Here is an 18,207-nt window from a genome sequence, read left to right on the forward strand (position 1 = left end):
CAGAGATTACCAGCTCTGCATTTTTAATTTCAATCAAATCACCTCAAACTCACCCAGCTGGTCCTCATTCCTCGGCCTATCTATGCTTTTGGTTCCTATGTAGAATATGAGCACATTAAATTAAATGCTAAGTTAAAGATTTATCAAATTCATTTTAAAAATACATAATAGGTTTTCCATTAATATGACTGACTTCAATTTAAACAGGAAATTAACAGCCGTTTTGTACATCTCACCTTCCAATTAATACTGCTGAATTTCAACAATTACAGTGCTAAAGACACAGAAAAGCATCTCGCAGAAGAGGCAAAGGCAGTGAGAAGATGGAGTGATCGGAGGTGGTTGTGTCAATCAGTACATCCTCTTTAATGGAAGAGTGTTTCATTTTTCCACCGACATTTTGGGAAAGTGAATTGGTACACATTTTGGGAATTTCTGGAACTAGCATTAATGTCCCATGTGATGTAATTTTTAATGAATTAGAGCCCTCGGAATTAATAATGTCCCTCCAATTATTAGAGGATAGAACACTCAGACCGACTTCCACAGACACTGCATTCCTCATTGAGATTTCATTTCCTCTCATCTCCACCCCACTCCCCTCCCAGTCTTTCAGCACAGCCAAGGTCCATCAACTCAAGACAAAAAACAATGCTGGAAACACCCAAGTCTGGCATCTGTGGAAAGAAAAACAGTTAACATTTCAGGTCGATGATCTTTCATTTAAGCTCAGGTCATTGACCTGAAAAATTAAATGTTTTTTGCTACACAGATGCTGCCTTATCTGCTGAGTATTTCCAACATTGTCTGTTTTTGTCTCTGATTTCCAGCATCTGCAGTGTTTTGCTTTTGTATTCTGTAATTTTCATATAGTACAGCAGAATTCATTCTCAGGAGGTGGTTACATAACGGCAACACTTGTATTACCAATGACCCCTTAGCTTGAAGTGATCAGCATCAGCTGGACTGGAGCCAGGTGCACACTGTTAGGTGGATGGCCACTTCATGGTGCCTGGTCCCTCATTAGGCTGTGCACTTCAGTTCAGTTCCACACTGATTGATGCCAGTGGGTACAAGACAATCCATTTTGTTAGAGAATAGTTACGGCAAGCAACAATGCGGAGCTAGGAAGTGAACTAGACTTGTGACTAGAAACACTCCTGGAGATGTGAATAAAATCCCAGTGCAGGGTTCAGAGTCAAATACACCATACTCAGGACATGTTGTCAATTGAGGTTTCTTCTGACAAATCTTCACTGCTTTCACATCACATTGAATATTAAAATTAGGATGATGCAACACAACCACCAACAAAAAGGAACACTGTCACCTGTAAAAATAAATCCCCTGTCAGCTCTGACAGTAATATTAAATAGCTCAAATTATTTTTAATAAAACTTAGGTATTGGTATCTGATCCAAGATTAACCTCCATTTTTACAACTTTAAAAAAAATATTTTCTGAAGAAAGTAGAAAAATAGAAAGAGCTGAATCCTTTTCAAGCTTGGTGAGGTTTAGTTTGATCTGTACATAGAGCCCATGCAATCCCGTAGAGAAACCACAAGATCAGGATCAGCAGAAAAGAAGCCAAGGGGTGCAGATTGAGCGTGGCACCGATAACCATACAGATGAAGAGAGAGAATAGCGTGCGGTAACTGGCTAGGAAGCGCAGACTGAGCCGGGGCTGATGTTGCTGGAAATTGCGGCACGTCACTGGACCAGACTTTATCCTCCGACCCAACTCTGGGTAAGTCAGGTAATAGCGAGCCAGTTTTCCCATTATACTGTCCCGCTGACACACGGCCTCCATTTCTCCAGTGAACTGTAGGACACAAATAAAGTTAACATAAGAAATAGGAGTAGGTCATTTGGCCTTTTCAGCTTGTCCCACATTCAATAAGATTGTGGCCGATCTGGCTGTGGCCTTAACTCCACTTTCCTGTCTGCTCCCCTTGGCCCCCTTGTAAATCAAAAATCTGCCCAACTCAACCTTGAACATATTCAATGCCCCATCTTCCGCTGCTGTCTGGGGAAGGGAATTCCAAAGATTAACAACCCCCAGAAGAAATTCCTCTACATCTCTATCTTAACTGGGCGATCTCTTATTTTGAAACTGCCCCCCAGTTTGAGATTCCCCTATGAGCAGAAACATCCTCTCGGCCTCCACCCTGTCAAGCTCTCTCAATCTTATTCATTTCAATAAGATCACCTCTCATTCTTCTAAACTCCAATGAGTATAGGCCCAAACCGCTCGACCTTTCCTCATTCCAGGAATCAACATAGTGCATTTATTTAGCACCCTTCATGACACCAGGATGCTTTAAAGTGCTTTATAGCCAATGAAGTACTTCTGAAACATAGCCACTGTTGTAATGTAGGAAACGTGACAGCCAATTTGCACACAGCAAACTCCCTAAAACAGCAATGTGATAATGACCAGATAATCTGTTTTAGTGATGTTGATTTAGGGATAAATATTGGCCAGACCACCAGGGAGAACTCCCTTTCTCTTCAAAGTAGTATCATTTATGGTATCATTTACATCTGCCTGAGGGGTGAGAGCGCACCTCGGTTTAATGTCTCATCTGAAAGATAGCACCTTGATAGTGTAGCACTCCCTTAGCACTGCACTGGAGTGTTAGCATAGATTTAATGCTCTAATCTCTGGAGTGGACTTTGAACCCAGAACCTTCTGACTCAAAGGCACACGTGACAGAGGAAAGGAATACCAATCAAAATGACATAGGAGACACACTGCTAAAGAATTAAACAAAGATCGACCAGTATCTAAAGGGAGAAAAACAGCTTTAACATTTCAAATAAGCGTCATATAACGTAACAATCCCTGTTTAAGGGGAACCTGTTGCGCATTTTTAGTATTTTCTATTCAGTAGTTTCTGTCAGAACATACAGGATCAACTGAATCATAGAATGGTTACAGCACACGAGGTGGTCATTCGGCCCATCGTGTCTCCGTTGGCTCTCTGCAAGAGAAACTCAGCTAGTTCCATTTCCCTGCCCTTTCCTCATAAGCCTGAGAGTTCCTCTTCGGGTGCTTATCCAATTTGCTTTTGAGAGCCCTGATTGAATCTGCCTTCATCACACTCTCAGGCAGTGCATTCCACATCCTAGCCACTCGCTGTGAAAAGGTTTTCATGTTGCCATCAGTTCTTTGGGCAATCACCTTAAATCTCTCACATTCCTCAGCCATTGGGAACAGTTTCTCCCTATCTACTCTGCCAGACCCTCATGATTTTGAATACCTCAAATCTCCTTTCAACCTTCTCTTCTCCAAGGAGAACTTCAGCTTCTCCAATCTTTCTACTGGAACCATTCTTGTGAATATTCCCCTGAAAGCCTTCACATCCTTCCTAAAGTGCAGTATCCAGAATTGAACACAATATTCCCACCGAGGTCAACCAGTGTTCTATAAAGGTTCATCATAATTTCCTTGCTTTTATACTCAATGCTGCTATAAAGCACAAGAGCCCATATTCCTTATTAACCGCTTTCTCAACCTGTTCTGCCACCTTCAATGATTTGGGCATATATACTCCCAGGCCCCTCTGTCCTGCACCTCCTTTAGAATTGTATCCTTTATTTTATATTGCCTCTCCATGTTCTTCCTACCAAATGCATCACTTCACATTTCCCTGCATTGAATTTTTGCTGCCACGTGTCCACCCATTCCACTAACCTATGTCCTTTTGAAGTCTATCAATATCCACCTGAGTTCATAATACATCCAAATTCTGGTCATCTGCAAATTTTCAAACTGTGCCGTGTTCACCCAAGTCTAGGTCATTAATATATAAAGAAAATCAGTGGTCCTAGTACTGAATCCTGGGGAACATCACTGTATACCTCCTTCGGTCTGGAAAACAATCATTTACTACTGTCACTGTTTTCTGTCACTCAACCAACTTCCCATCCATGCTGCCACTGTCCTTTCTATTCCATGGGCTTTAACTTTGCTAACAAGCATGTTGTGTGGCCTTTTTATCAAAAAATCTTTGAAAACCATAGACCACCACACTCCCCTCATCAACCCAGTGTTACCTCATCAAAAAAATCAAATAAGTTAAACACAATTTATCTTTAACAAATCCATGCTGGCTTTCCTTAATTAATCCACACTTGTCCAAGTGATTATTAATTTTGTCCTGAGTTATTGTTTTTTTTATTCATTTACGGGATGTGGGCTTTGCTGGCTCGACCAGCATTTATTGTCCATCCCGAGTTGACCTTGAGAAAGTGGTGGTGAGCTGCCTTCTTGAACCAGTGTAGTCTATGTGGTGTAAGTACACCCACAGTGCTGTCAGGGAGGGGGGTTCCAGGATTTTGACCCAGCAACAGTGAAACAATGGCAATATATTTCCAAGTCAGGATGGCGAATAGCTTGGAGCGGAACATCCAGGTGGTGGTGTTCCCATCTATCTGCTGCCCCTGTCCTTCTAGATGGTAGAGGTCGTGGGTTTGGAAGGTGTTGTTTAAGGAGACTTGGTGAATTCCTGCAGTGCATCTTGCAGATGGAACACACTGCTGCTACTGTGTTTCGGTGGTGGAGGGAGTGAATGTTTGTGGAAGAGATGCCAATCAAGCGGGCTGCTTTGTCCTATTTCTGAAAGCTTTCCCACCATCGAGGTTAAACTGACTGGCCTCTAGTTGCTGGGTTTATCCTTTTACCCTCTTTCCATCAAGGGTGCAACATTTGCAATTCTCCCGTCCTCTGGCACCACCCTTGTATCTAAAGGAGGATTGTAAAATTATGGGCAGTGTTTCCACAATTTCCATCCCTCAGGATCCTCAGATGCATCTGATCTGACCCTAGAGACGCATCAACTTGAAAGTACACTCAGTCTCTCCAAAACCTTTTTTATTAACTGAAACAAATTATAGTCGATCCAAAGCCCAAAGAGCAAGGTGAAACATTGTTCACATGTGGAGTTAACTGGATAGAAGGGAAAAGGAATGGTGCTAACAGGTGCTGGCTGAGATTGGTTATAATTACCAACTTACCCGCAGGTTGATGACAGACGATAGCTGGAACAGCAGGCGCACTAACAGGCCACTCTCATAGCTGCGAATAGGCTGCAGCTCAGGATCACCCTGATATTCAATCTCAAACCTTCGGAGTCCATTTATAATCTGCAAATGAGCAGAACTCAGTACACCCGCAGACAATGGTACACACGGCAGACTATCCCAGTACACCCACAGACAATGGTACACACGGCAGACTATCCCAGTACATCCACAGACAATGGTACACATGGCAGACTATGCAGCCCCTCAGCCCTCTCCCTACAGTTTGGAGCAGGAGAGCACCCAGATCCACTGAAATGCACCCCAGTGATAGTCAGCACCCAACAGAACCTGCATCCCAGCGAGAGTGTCAATGGTTAGATTCCACCCCCTACCACTCCCCCCACCACCATCCCCACCTCCCCGCAGCCTCAGCACCATCTATTCGAACAAAGCAGTGTTTCTTGCTGTTTAACAGGTGCTGGTCACCAGCCATGATTTTTACCCTCCCCAGCACAGATCAAATGTCACACCCTCCCTGCTGCCCTGGCCAAGACAAGGCAGTTTAACAGAGGCTAGGGAAAAGCCATGGACTTTCTTAGATAAAGCACTTCAATTACTTACTGGACAAATTTACTGAGCTATTGAGAGAGTTCCGCTTTGTCAGATCTTAAGGCCATTTCTAAGAGGAGAGATTATGTTTATAGTATCTCTCTGATCTTCTTCCACTCCCTGTGTCACTTACTCAGGAGCTAGGTATTGGGTCAAGTTGCATTCTGAAAACAGCCAGGCACAAGACAACTGGAATCCTCCCAAAGATAATGTGGAAATCAGAAAAATAGGAGAATTCTTAAATTAGACTTCAACCCCTGTGAGACCCTGCATTGGCTCAGTGCTCAGAAACCACTCCAACTGTCTGCACCACAGTGAATAACAGAAACAAAGGACAACTCCTGACGTGCCTGCCCTCGACAGATTGGACTCAGCAGAGAAACAGAAACAGCCCCAATTCCAACCAGACTGCGAGTCTCTGGTGTGTTACAATGAGTGACAGTGACAGAGTGAGCGTGCACATACCTGGTACCTGCCCAGTTGGGTCAGGGTCAGCCCATTCTCTCCCTGAATACAGTCGGGCATTTGGTGCCTCCCATTTTCATCGCTGGTTGCTCCCACATTTGTTGCCAGGGATGACAAGTGTGGTGTGCTGAGCTGTGGAGAGTTACACATCAGTTTCATCACCTGAGGTTAGACTAAGTGACTCAGTTATTGAGTTCAGTGGTAAGGATTTTCTGACATTTTTTTAATATTGGGAATTTGAAGATAACAGGCATTATACCACATTTGAAGGGCTTTCTGTGGATTTCTTTGGGAGGATGTGTATTTGTGTGCACTGGGGAAGGGAACTGGAGTTAACTAGCTTCCCTGGTCTGTAACTTTTCAACATTGGTAACTTGGTGATTCTTTTCTGCCAACTAATTCAATTTGAGGGGATCAGTATGATTGTAGGTACTGATGTGAACGAGGAAGTTTGCTACCCCAAAATAAAAATGCAAAAGTGCTGGAAGAACTCAGCAGGTCTGGCAGCATCTGTGGAGGGAGAAACATTTCAAGTCTTTTTATGACTGAGTTTCAATCAAGGGTCATATTGAACTCGAAACGTTAACTCTGTTTCTCTCGCCACAGATGCTGCCAGACCTGAGGTTTTCCAGCACTTTGTTTTTATTTTCGATCACCAGCATCCGCAGGATTCTGTTTTTAAGTTCATTGTCCTGTTGTTCATAAGGTGATGGTAGAGACTGATTTGCAAATTAATCAGACATAGGAGAGAACACGTCCAGGGAACCACACTTGCTCTGTTCAGGCAAAGTTACTGTATAAAAGTTTCATTAATGCCAGCAATGGATTATTTCAGGAGTCGTGATCATACAGCCCACTGTATGGTATTGTCAAGTCTCCAGGTGCTGCTTCCGACAGCCCGAGCAGAATTGTGCCTTTAAAATTTCTTGCTGCAGTCCCCACCCCACAAGTAGGTCCAGAGAACTGGCTCCTGGCTGACTGGAAAAGTGAGCTAAGGCATTGTGAACATATGGAGAAGATTGGATTGGGGACTCCGGGAGACTACAGAAAGTGGTGGTGGGGGAAATGCACCAGGGCAACTGGGAAAGGGGAACAATGACACTCAGGAGAGAGCGAGGACTCAGGGAAGGGGAGGCAGTGAGCATCAAGGCAATGTAGCCTCTCAGGGTGCGGGTAGAAAGAGAGGGTTGGAGAATACAGAAGCGGTGGAACCTAGAATTTGCTGCTCTGCCAGGAACATCAGCACCATAGAGAGAGCGAGAGTGACCCAGAAAGGAACAGTCAGCAATAGGGTGAGTGATAGATCAATACCCCACCATTACCTGATGGTGAAAGATTATTCCCACTGGCAGGTGAATGAGGAACACAAGGATGGGAGATTCTGCCTGCTTGGAGAGCTGCACACCCTGATATTGTATCACAAGCTCTAATACATAGATGAGCAAAATGCTGGAGGGCCCAAAGTAGTGAGGTGTAAAGAAAAAAACATACCCTCTTTCCTCAGCAATTCCTTTATGTAGTTTAGGAAACTAGAGAACTGGAAAAAAAACTAGTTGGAATGCGTGTGGATATTCTTCACCTAGATTTTCACACATTTTATAGCAGGGTCTGAAGCAGCACCACCATCAGTCTACATATTTACATCAATCCAATGTTAACAGTGAGCACCAATACGATGGCTGTCAGACTTGTGGCTTTAAATAGCTTGCTGTTCATGGTATTACGAGCTAACCTGACGCTGAAATTTCATTGTTTTTCTGGGATATTCCTGGGGTTATTATTAGGAATTTATCATGCTATTTTAATTGTCTTTTGTCTGTAAAACAATTCCTTTATTCTCCATAAATTGCCAGGGGTGATGTTAAAATTGTGCAATAATCCCGTTATCCAGTTCAGTTTAATACTAAACTGAGCACTCCAGTACTGAGACATGCATAATCTAAAAGGAGTACTTTTGCAATATTGTTTAGCAGATGGGGAACAAAGTATAATTTATTTATTACGGGACATATTCTGCACTCATTAAACACACATTTACAAGGATAGCTTTCACCTCAACGTTTCACAGTGGCCTATTGGATTTATGAGATTTTTCACTAATAGGTCAACACAACCCTAATTTTTCCAAGGTGTAAGACTGACGTTGTTGCCCAGCTTATTTATACAATACATTTCAATGAATAATTTTTTTTATTTGTTCATGGGATGTGGGCATTGCTGGCTAGGTCAGTATTTATTGATTGTCCTTAACTGCCCTTGAGAAGGTGTTGGTGAGTTGCCTTCTTGAGCCACTGCAGTCCATGTGGTGTAGGTACATCCACAGTGCTGTTAGGGAGGGAGTTCCAGGATTTTGACCCAGCAACAGTGAAGGAACGGCGATATATTCCCAAGTCAGGATGGTGAGCGACTTGGAGGGGAACTTACAGGTGGTGGTATTCACTTGTATTTGCTGCCCTTGTCCTTCTAGATGGTACTGGTCATGGGTTTGGAAGGTGCTATCTAAGGAGCCTTGGTGAATTCCTGCAATGCATCTTGTAGATGGTACACACTGCTGCTACTGTGCGTCAGTGGAGGGAGTGAATGTTAGTGGACGGGGTGTCAATCAAGTGGGCTGCTTTGTCCTGGATGGTGTCAAGCTTCTCGAGTGTTGTTGGAGCTGCACTCCTCCTGGCAAGTGGAGACTGGCAGTTTCCCCCCTCTCAAGACACAAGCAAACCATTACGCGATTTGCGAGCTTGATGTGGCTGGAGTGAAGGGGAGAGGAAGGGTGGGGGTCGGCGTGTGAAGGAGGATTTGGGTAAGCAGCCTCAGCATTCTCTAGACAATGTGGATGGATGGCTGAGATCTGAGAGGTGGGAAACACTCTCCAGTGATGTTCCTGTAATAATACCACTCATGCAGCTTTTAGATTCACCTTTCTGTGCTCGCTGGGTTAGTGTGGGCTGTTTTTGTCAAGTGCTGCAGGTTTCATTCGTGCAGGGTGAGTACAATGAATGCAACATGGTTCCTAGGGGAAGAATGGTGATGGTTCTAGCTTTCAGAGTCAACAGATTGCATTGCTGGGCTGTTAGTTTACAACGTAGGTTATAAAACGAGAAGCGTGGGGGGGGGAAAAGAGAGAGAAACAATCTGGATGCACAGCACATTCATTTTACTGCATAATAACCCTTCTCTTTGTTGGCAGCAGGAAAAGAGAGCCTGAACACTGCAAAAACTGATTGGGGATCAGAGCTGAACTGAACTAGGAGGACAGAGGGGGATGGAGCGAGAGGCAATGAGGATGCCATTCCATTGCGGTGCTATTTATTCACAGGGAACCAGGCAGGAAAGGGGGTGGCTTTGATGTTTTCTTGAAGCTTCAGCCCTTTTGTTGTGGGGGTTCAGGCAGGCACTCTTTTCTGGAAGAGCAGGGGAATTTTCCCTGCAGTCTTGCTATCCATGAACCAGCGTCAAGAAAGCAGGTTATCCGGTAATGGTCACATGTTGTTTGTGGGAGCTTCCTGTGTGCAACAGTGACTGCGGCCCAACTGCACTACATTGGCTGTATTGTCATTGGTCACGACCACCGGATGTCTCAAAGCATTATCACATTTCAGTCTTCCTTTTAAAAACTCCAGCGTACAGACGGGAGGAGAGAACAAAGAGAGTCACAGGTTAAATTAACCTGGAGACCATTAGTCGGGAAACATGATAACCCCCACTCCTGCTCACACTGCCTTACGTACTTCAAGAATTCTATTGCCTACTTTATATATTGATGGAGGGCAATAAATAAGTTGAGAGATGAGCTCGGGTATAAATTAACTGCTTTATAAGACTGAGCTTAAACATGGACTTTAATCTCTATCCGGAATGTTTAACCTATTCATAACACCTTATATTACCAATAAACATCGGGTGGTTTAGATTATAGTAATTATCACTGTGACTTGTTTTGATCTGAGAAATTGACAACAAAATGAACAACATGAAACGAGCTAAAGAGTCGATACTGAGATGAAACACAATGCAAGATCGGTGATATCAGAATGATCATCCCCTTTGTCTGTGTCTCCACAGAAATCGCTTCATCTGCTGAGTATGTGCAGCATTTATGTTGGTACTCGAGACATTTAACCAGGACAGATCTGTTCTCAATCTACAGAATTTGGTCCCTTTCAATTAAATTATTTTCTTGCTGGAGATCGCACCGTGTCCTGTTCCACAGCCAGTTGAAAGCTCATGTTCTTTGCAACATGAGCTGATCAACAGAAGTTCCTTGAGGTGTGGCTTGAACTCGGCATTGCACACGCCTCAATCCTGCCATTAATGTACCAGGTGCTAACTGAGTGCACCACGAAAGCAAAGCAGTGCTCATTTCATACATGTTTTAAGTTGTATCATCTTGTCACAGGCACTAAGTTTTTTGGTTGAGTGGTGAGAACTGAGGTTGTATGGTAGCATGCAGAAGTAGTTAAGTAACTGTGAAAAGACCAGTGAAATAACCAACGCCCCGTTATTTAGGGCTGTGTCTTGGGGGGCAGCGGTAGTGGGGTGGGGGGGAAATGAAGATGAGCACCGGGCCCCACTAACTGTAAATCCACCACTGCTGTCAGTACAGATTAGGTGCAGGACCTCATACCTAGAGATTGGCTTAGATTGTGTGCATTTTGCAAAATGCAGACCAAAATCTATCCTCTGTTTGTCACTGCAATAAGGTAACAGTGACTGCTCTTGACACCAAACAGGCTTTGACTGAATGTGGCATCAAGGAGCCAGAGCAAAACTGGAGTCACTGGGAATCGGGGAAAACTCTCCACTGGTTAGAGTCATACCTAGCACATAGAAAGATGGTTCTGGTTGTTGGAAGCCTACCATCTTATGGTTGTTGGAAGCCTACCAGGACATTGCTGCAGGAGTTCCTCAGGGTAGCATCCTAAGCTCAACCATTTTCAGCTGCTTCAATGACCTTTCCTCCAACATAAGGCCAGAACTGGGGGTGTTCACGATGATTTCACAATGTACAGCACCATTCGCGACTCCTCAGATACTAAAGCAGTCAAAGCCCACATGCAGCAAGATCTGGACAACAATCAGATCTGAGCTAAGTGGCAAGTAACATTCCCATCATAGAAGTGCTAGGCAATGAGCATCTCCACTGAGAGAATCTAACCATCCCTCCTTGACATTCGACAGCATGACCATCGCTGAATCCCCCAATTTACATTCCGGGATTACCAGTGACCAGAAACTGAACTGGACGAGCCATATAAATACTGTGGCTACAAGAGGAGGTCAGAGGCTGAGAATTCTGATACAAGTAACTCACCTCTTGACTCTCCAAAGCCTGTCCACCATCTGCAAGGCATAAGTCAGGAGTGTGATGGAATACTGCCCATTTGCTTGGATGAGTGCAGCTCCAAAAACACTCAAGAAGCTTGACACCATCCAGGACGAAGCAGCCCACTTCATTGGCAGCCCATGTACCATCTTAAACACTCCATCCACCACTGACAGTAGCAGCAGTGTGTACCAGCTACAAGGTGCACTGCAGGAACTCACCCAAGCTCTTTTGACATCATTTTCCAATCTGTAACCTCTACCACCTAGAAGGACAAAGGCAGCATACGCACGGGAACACCATCACCTGGAAGTTCCCCTCCAAGTCACTCACCATCCTGACTTGGAATTATATCCCGTTCCTTCACTGTCACTGGGTCAAAACCCTGGAGCTCCCTTCCTAACAGCACTGTGCGTGTACCTACACCACATGGACTGCAGTGGTTCAACAAGGCAGCTCACCATCACCTTCTCAAGGGCAATTAGGGATGGGCATAAAAATGCTGGCCTTGCAAGTGATGTCCACATCCCATGAATGAACAAAAAACTTCTGAATAGGCCAACACCAAGTGCCAGGATGCTGGATCAGGTCCAGCAAGTGACTGGAGTTCAACACCTTGTAAACTATTGCCAGCTGGCTTTAGAGGCCTTGAAAGCTATCTTGATTAACACTTTTGATCAATTATGAAAATTCACTTCTGATTTGTCATTTGTATTGGCCTGACTTCAAAAAACAGAGGGGAAACCAGGCTGGTGTCTAGGTCCTCTGTACGTTCTGCGTTCCACAGTATGCATTGAGAGCTGGGAGACCAAACACACAAAACCTTCTCATCACCTATCAGGGGAGGAGTCTCCAAGGCTGCATCCACCTGCCCTCCAAGGACCCCCCACCCCTCCCCTCTGACAATAGTATAGACCTGGAGCCTTCAGAAGATCAGACCCTGATATGTTACAACATTAGGAAATAAAGGGATTGGGACTAAAGACCATTAGCAATGTTGCTGAGTCAGAACAACCCAGCAAGAATTCTCTTTCAGCCCAGGGAACATAACATTCAGGTGTCCCTTAGCAACGCAAGGACATTAGCAGAGGAACCCCTACCAAATTGAGAGCTAGACTGTGTCCTGAGCAAAGCCTAGCTTGAGTCAATTCAAACACTCAAAACTTCAATCTTACCTTGAACACCAGACACAAATACTCCAGTGATCTTTCCAAATACTCATCAGTTTTCCGTATCTCATCAGGTCCCAAGTCATCCAGGTCATTGCCTCCGTAAGCAGAGGTGTTGAAATCATAGGTGGACAGGCCCAGCAAGGACATCAGTGAGTGGCCTGTGGATTGCTCAGCTGTGTGATCAGAGATGGATTTAGCAGTTTGCTTGGCCTGTGCTATTAACTGAGCCAGTTTCAGTACCTGCAAGAGGAGGAGCCAGCATCTTAGGCATTATTTTTCCACTCTCTCTCTCACATTTACCTTGTCCTTACATATCAGCTCAATTCAAACTCTACTGCCCATAGCCTTACAAACATCAAACCCCTTTCACCAATCACCTCTGGGTTCACTGACTTACATCAGCTCCCAGACCAATAACAACTGATTGTAAAATTCCCATCCTTGTTTTTAAATCCCTGCGTAGCCTTGCCCCTCTCCATCTTTAATCTCCTCACAACTCTCCGAGATATCTGTGCTCCTCTAATTCTGGTCTCTTACACATCCCTGTTTTAATCACTCTACCAGTATTGGCCTCACCTTCAACTGTCTGGGCCCTAGGCTCTGGAATTCTCTTCTTAAACCTCTCTGCCTCTCACTGCTCTTAAAACACTCCTTAAAACACCCCTAACTTCTCTGGTCAAACTTTTGGTCTTCTCACCTAATAGCTCATGTGGTTAAGTGTCACATTTGTTTGATAAGCCTCTTATGAAACACCTTGGGCCAGCTACAGTTCCGCAGTTGTGAAGAGTAGTCAAGCCCAGTACTGCAATGTCAGTGACCTAATGTGCTGGGCCAAAATGTGCTTGAACCCAGCTCCTGATTTCCTAATATCCCTGCAGAAAGGCACAGTTTGGTGATAAGACCATCCTTCAAAGAGCCTGCATATCAGGGAATTACCATGGAACTCATTCCCCAACAAGAATCAGTGCCTGTGGGATCCATTCCTTAGCGACAGCCAGTGCCTACGGGGACCTGTTTATCCCAAGTGTCAGCATCTGTATGACCCGTACCCCAGTGCCTTCAAGGAGTCTGGGAATTGGTGGTGGGGGTGGGTGGAAAGAATATTACATTGCTGTTCTCAGCCCTCCCACTGCCTCAGCACTATTCCAACAACAGTACTTCGCTCAAGTGCACAATAAAGAAAGGTGAAGTCTTAGTACCTTGTACTTACCAAATTCCTGATGTCAGACCCAAACATCTGCTTATACACACAATCCTGCCCCTCCAGGTTGTACACATGACTCTTGACTCTGAAGGTTGAATCCGCCATTGGGGAATGCCACGATGACATGAAGCTGCTGCTGAACCCTGGAGATGCGTACACACGATGCTGCCTCGGATGGTGCAAGGGATCAGGTTCCAAGAACAAGCGTTCAGCTATTTTAAAACAAGGCACAATTTGGGGTTTACACAGATAGATAAACTGAAACAGTTAGCTGGAAATATCTGGGGGGGCGTAATTAGTTACCAGTGGCACACTGGCAGCACCCTTGTCCAACTTCAGAGGCTTGAACACAATCCAGACTGACACTCCAGTGCAGTAATGGGGGCACTGCGGTGGGAGCGCCGTGCTGCCGGGGGTTGTGGGGGGTGGTGCACACGCTGGCAACATTGCAAAACTTCAAATGCACTTCATTGTCAGGAAAGCACTAGGGTATACTGGGGTTGTGAAAGGTGTTATATAAATGCAGGTTCTTTGGGTCTTTTTATTTGCCTGGGTGGGGTTCAGCATCACAGTGCCACTGATGAATGGAGCTGCAATATCTCTTGAGGAGGGCATTTCCCACATGGCAGGGTTTTCACAAAAAAAAAGTTGGCAATAAACTTATTTCTAACATTTCCTCTTCTCCTGAAGCCAGTGGTCAGTTCTTGGGTATAGGTTCCACAGGCACTGGCTGCTCCCTGGGTGTGTTCTTCATGTGGAAGTTCAGAGTTTGCTGATGGGATATTTGGCATTTGGATTGGTGTGGAGACCAGGAGAAGCAATCAGAGCGAGAATTTGTTATACCCTCGCTGGATGGCTTTACACAATGCCCAGCAAGTGTCAGTGATTAGAAGCCTAACTAAACTCAGGTTATCACATTGGGCCTGGCTTTTATAACCACTGAGTTTTCCAAGCAGTCTTGTCCTAGGCCACTAATAACTATATTGGATTACATAGGAAATACAGGACAGAATCAGGCCATTCAGCTCAACCAGCCCATGCTGGTGTTTATGCTCCTTTCAAGCCTCCTCCCATCTTTCCTCATTTAAATCTACCACCATTACCCATTATTCCCTTCTCGCTCATGTGCTTGTCTAATTTCCCCGTAAATGCATCAATACTTCAACCATTCCCTGTGGTAGTGGGTTCCACATTCTTACCATTCAACTAGAAAAAGAAATTTCTCCTGAATTCCCTATTGGATGTCTTGGTGACTGTCTCATATTGATGGCCTCAAGTTATGCTCTTCCCCACAAGAGGGAACATTCTCTCTGTATCTACTCTTCAAGGGAAGAGACTTAGCTTGTTCATCCTTTCCTGATATGTATACCCATGCATTTCAGGCTTCTTCCTTGTAAATCTCCTCTGCACCCTTTCCAGTGTCTTTATATTGATATTGTAATATGGTGATCAGGGCTGCACGCAGTGTGGTCTATCCAAGAAACGATACACATTTAATCTAACTTCACTGCTTTTCAGTTCTATCCCTTTAGAAATAAACCCTAATGCCTGGATTGCTTTGCAATTTTAAAGCCTTGCTAACCTTTGGTGTGATTTTTAGTGCTTATTGTTGTACTGTGAGATCCCTTTGCTCCCCTACCCCACCTAGGCTTGCACCTTCCGATTGTTAAATAACCTCCCTATTCTTCCTACCAAAACATGCCATCTCACATTTATGTTTTGAACTTCATTTGCCAATTGTTTGCCCATTATGCAGGTTTATTAATGCTCTCCTGTGATTTGTTGCAGTCTAACAGGTAGGTTAAATTAGTCAGCAAAAATTTGGCAGATGCAGTATAAGGTGGGAAAATGTGAACTTGTCGACTTCGGCCGGAAGCATAGAAAAGCAGCATATTATTTAAATGGAGAGACTGCAGAACTCAGTGGTACAGAAGGATCTGGGTGTCCTGGTACAAGAATCACAAAAAGTAAGTATGCAGGTACAGCAAGTGATTAGGAAGGGAAATGTGTTTATTGCAAGGGGAATGGGCTATAAAATAAGGATGTTTTGCTACAGTGTACAGAGCATTGGTCAGACATATAGAATACCGTGTGCAGTTTTGGTCTCCTTATTTAAGAAAGAATACAACAAGCAGTTCAGAGAAGGTTCACGGGACTGATTCCTGGGATGGGGAGGTTATCCTATAAGGAAAGGTTGGTCATGTATCCACTGGCGTTTAGAAGATTGAGAGGTGATCTTATTGAAACATACAATATCTGGAGGGGACTTGACAGGGTGGTTGCTGAGAAGATGTTTCCCCTTCTGGGAGAGACTCGAACTAGGGGACACCGTTTAAAACTAAGGAGTCTCCCATTTAAGATGAGGAGAAATCTTTTCTCCTAGAGGGTCACGAGTCTGTGGAACTCTTCCCCGGAGAGCAGTGGAGAAAGGGTCATTGAATATTTTTAAGGCAGAGGTAGATGAATTATTGGCTAACAAGGGTTTCAAAGATTATCCTGAATGTGGAATTGAGGCCACAATCTGATCAGCCATGATCTTATTGAATGGTGGAGCAGGCTCAAGGGGCCGAATGGCCTACTCACGCTCCTAATTTGTATGTTCCTCTTCAGTATTGACTATTCCACCACTTTCCCTCACCCTCAATTTGTTGTCATCCGCAAATTTCGAAATTGTGTTTTTGATTCCAAAGTCCTTTTTGTTAATGTAAATTGTGAACAGCAGTGATCCCAGCACTGATTCATGTGGAACACCACTTCCCACCTTCTATAACTCTGAATAACTATATTTTATTCCCACACTCTGCTCTGTCTTAAAGCCAGTCAGCAATCCATTCTGCCACTTGTCTCCTGACTCCACATTCTCTGACCTTATTCATAAGCCTGCTTTGGGTCATCTTATTGAAGGCCTTTTGAAAATCCAGATAAGTTACATTTACCACATTGCCACTCTGTTCCCTCCTCAGAAATTGATTATGAATTTACTGCAGCAGAGCTAGCCAAGTGAAGGGGTAGAGATTTGGCTGATCTGAAGGAGTGCTGGGGGGATAAATGAGTTGGGGATAGCAAGGACTTTACACTGCTAATAGCACCACAATCACCCTTACCTTCCTTTATCATTTCAGCGAGATTAGGCTGACTGTACACCTTGGCCACTCGATACACCATCAGTGCATTCTTGGGGCTGACAAGATCAGTGCGCAAAGCTCGATTCAGAAAACCTTGGAAGAGTTTTGTGAACATCAGCAGGTTTTCCTGCACAAACGGTGCCCTGTGACAGAGTGAAGGGTTAGAAGTAGGACATAAAGGAGTAAAGCTACAAATAGCATCTGTTTCAGTTTGTGACTGTTGAAAAACGGAGGCATCCTCCAAACTATGTTTCCACAAAGATAGCTGTGAATGTCAACAAAATGCGTGGAAAAATATTAAATTATCACTCTACCATTGTGCTAACTCTTCAAATTGAAGAATCTACTTTAATCCTATTTCCTTATGTCCTTTGTCAATACATATCCAATTTCTTTTTAAATGACATTACAAGCTCTTCCTCAATGCTCCCATGTTCTAATGAAGTATTTCTTCCAATGTCCCCATTTGCTCTTCCAGTGATAATCTTCAATCTGTGCTCTTTTCTAACGCATTCATCAACCACTGGGAACAATCTTTTCACTATTTAGCCTCTCAAAACCTTACTAATTTTGAACCCCTCCATTAGATCCCATCTTAATAAGTTATGTAAAGCCACTGATTTTATTTGGCAGGGAGAGAGGAAAGCAAAGAGGAAAGAGAGAGTTTGAGGAATTACCAAGGCTGACAATGATGTGAGGAATTAAAGCGAGATTTTAGCAGCTTTAGAATAAACCACAATAATCTCAGTCAGCCTCAAACAGTGAAACAAGCATTCACTCAATAATATTTTAAATACAAAAATAAGGTTGATTGTAGAAATTCCCTCCAAATAAAACACGACTCATTTAAGCACAGAATCCCTTAGACCCAAACCCCTTCCCACTGATTCCCACTAAAGATAGTTCCGATTGTTCAAACTCATTCGATTTCTAGAATTCAACCAGATCAAGCCACTTCCCATTCACTGTCTTGAAATACATAGAAGTCGCAACAGGAAGACAGAACATACAACCCAGCTAGTCCATGTCAGTATTTACCACCCAAGCAAACAAACAGTTCTATTCATTAACTGACCATTCCCACATCTCTTAAACCACTTCACTTCTACTGTTCAGAACTCAATTATACCTTCTTCCTCACTCCTGATAGGTCAAAGGCTAATTTGGTATACCGTGCACAGTGCAGGGCACAATACTTTAAAAATGACAGCTTCTTGCTCTAAGCAAGGCTAACTGAGGTGAACTGCTTTTAACTAGAGAAAAGAGCAAGAGGGAAACACGGTC

General features: G+C 44.0%; 1 protein-coding gene across 3 annotated transcripts in view; it reads right to left on the reverse strand.

Moving 5' to 3' along the window:
* Positions 1 to 1,368: 1,368 nt before the first annotated feature.
* smpd4 (sphingomyelin phosphodiesterase 4) overlaps positions 1,369 to 18,207 on the reverse strand; it is a 72,247-nt gene continuing 55,408 nt past the window's right edge. For all 3 annotated transcript variants that reach the window (XM_078553781.1, XM_078553780.1, XM_078553782.1), the window contains 6 exons: positions 16,903 to 17,066; positions 13,805 to 14,010; positions 12,598 to 12,834; positions 6,103 to 6,234; positions 5,020 to 5,148; positions 1,369 to 1,822 (listed from right to left, as the gene is read on the reverse strand). In XM_078553781.1, the coding sequence (XP_078409907.1) occupies positions 1,499 to 1,822; positions 5,020 to 5,148; positions 6,103 to 6,234; positions 12,598 to 12,834; positions 13,805 to 14,010; positions 16,903 to 17,066 (1,192 nt within the window). In that variant the 3' untranslated portion in view covers positions 1,369 to 1,498. The remainder of the gene's footprint in view (positions 1,823 to 5,019; positions 5,149 to 6,102; positions 6,235 to 12,597; positions 12,835 to 13,804; positions 14,011 to 16,902; positions 17,067 to 18,207) is intronic.

This window comes from Cetorhinus maximus, chromosome 12 (genome assembly GCF_964194155.1).
Source record: "Cetorhinus maximus chromosome 12, sCetMax3.hap1.1, whole genome shotgun sequence".
Taxonomy (NCBI): Eukaryota; Metazoa; Chordata; class Chondrichthyes; order Lamniformes; family Cetorhinidae; genus Cetorhinus; species Cetorhinus maximus.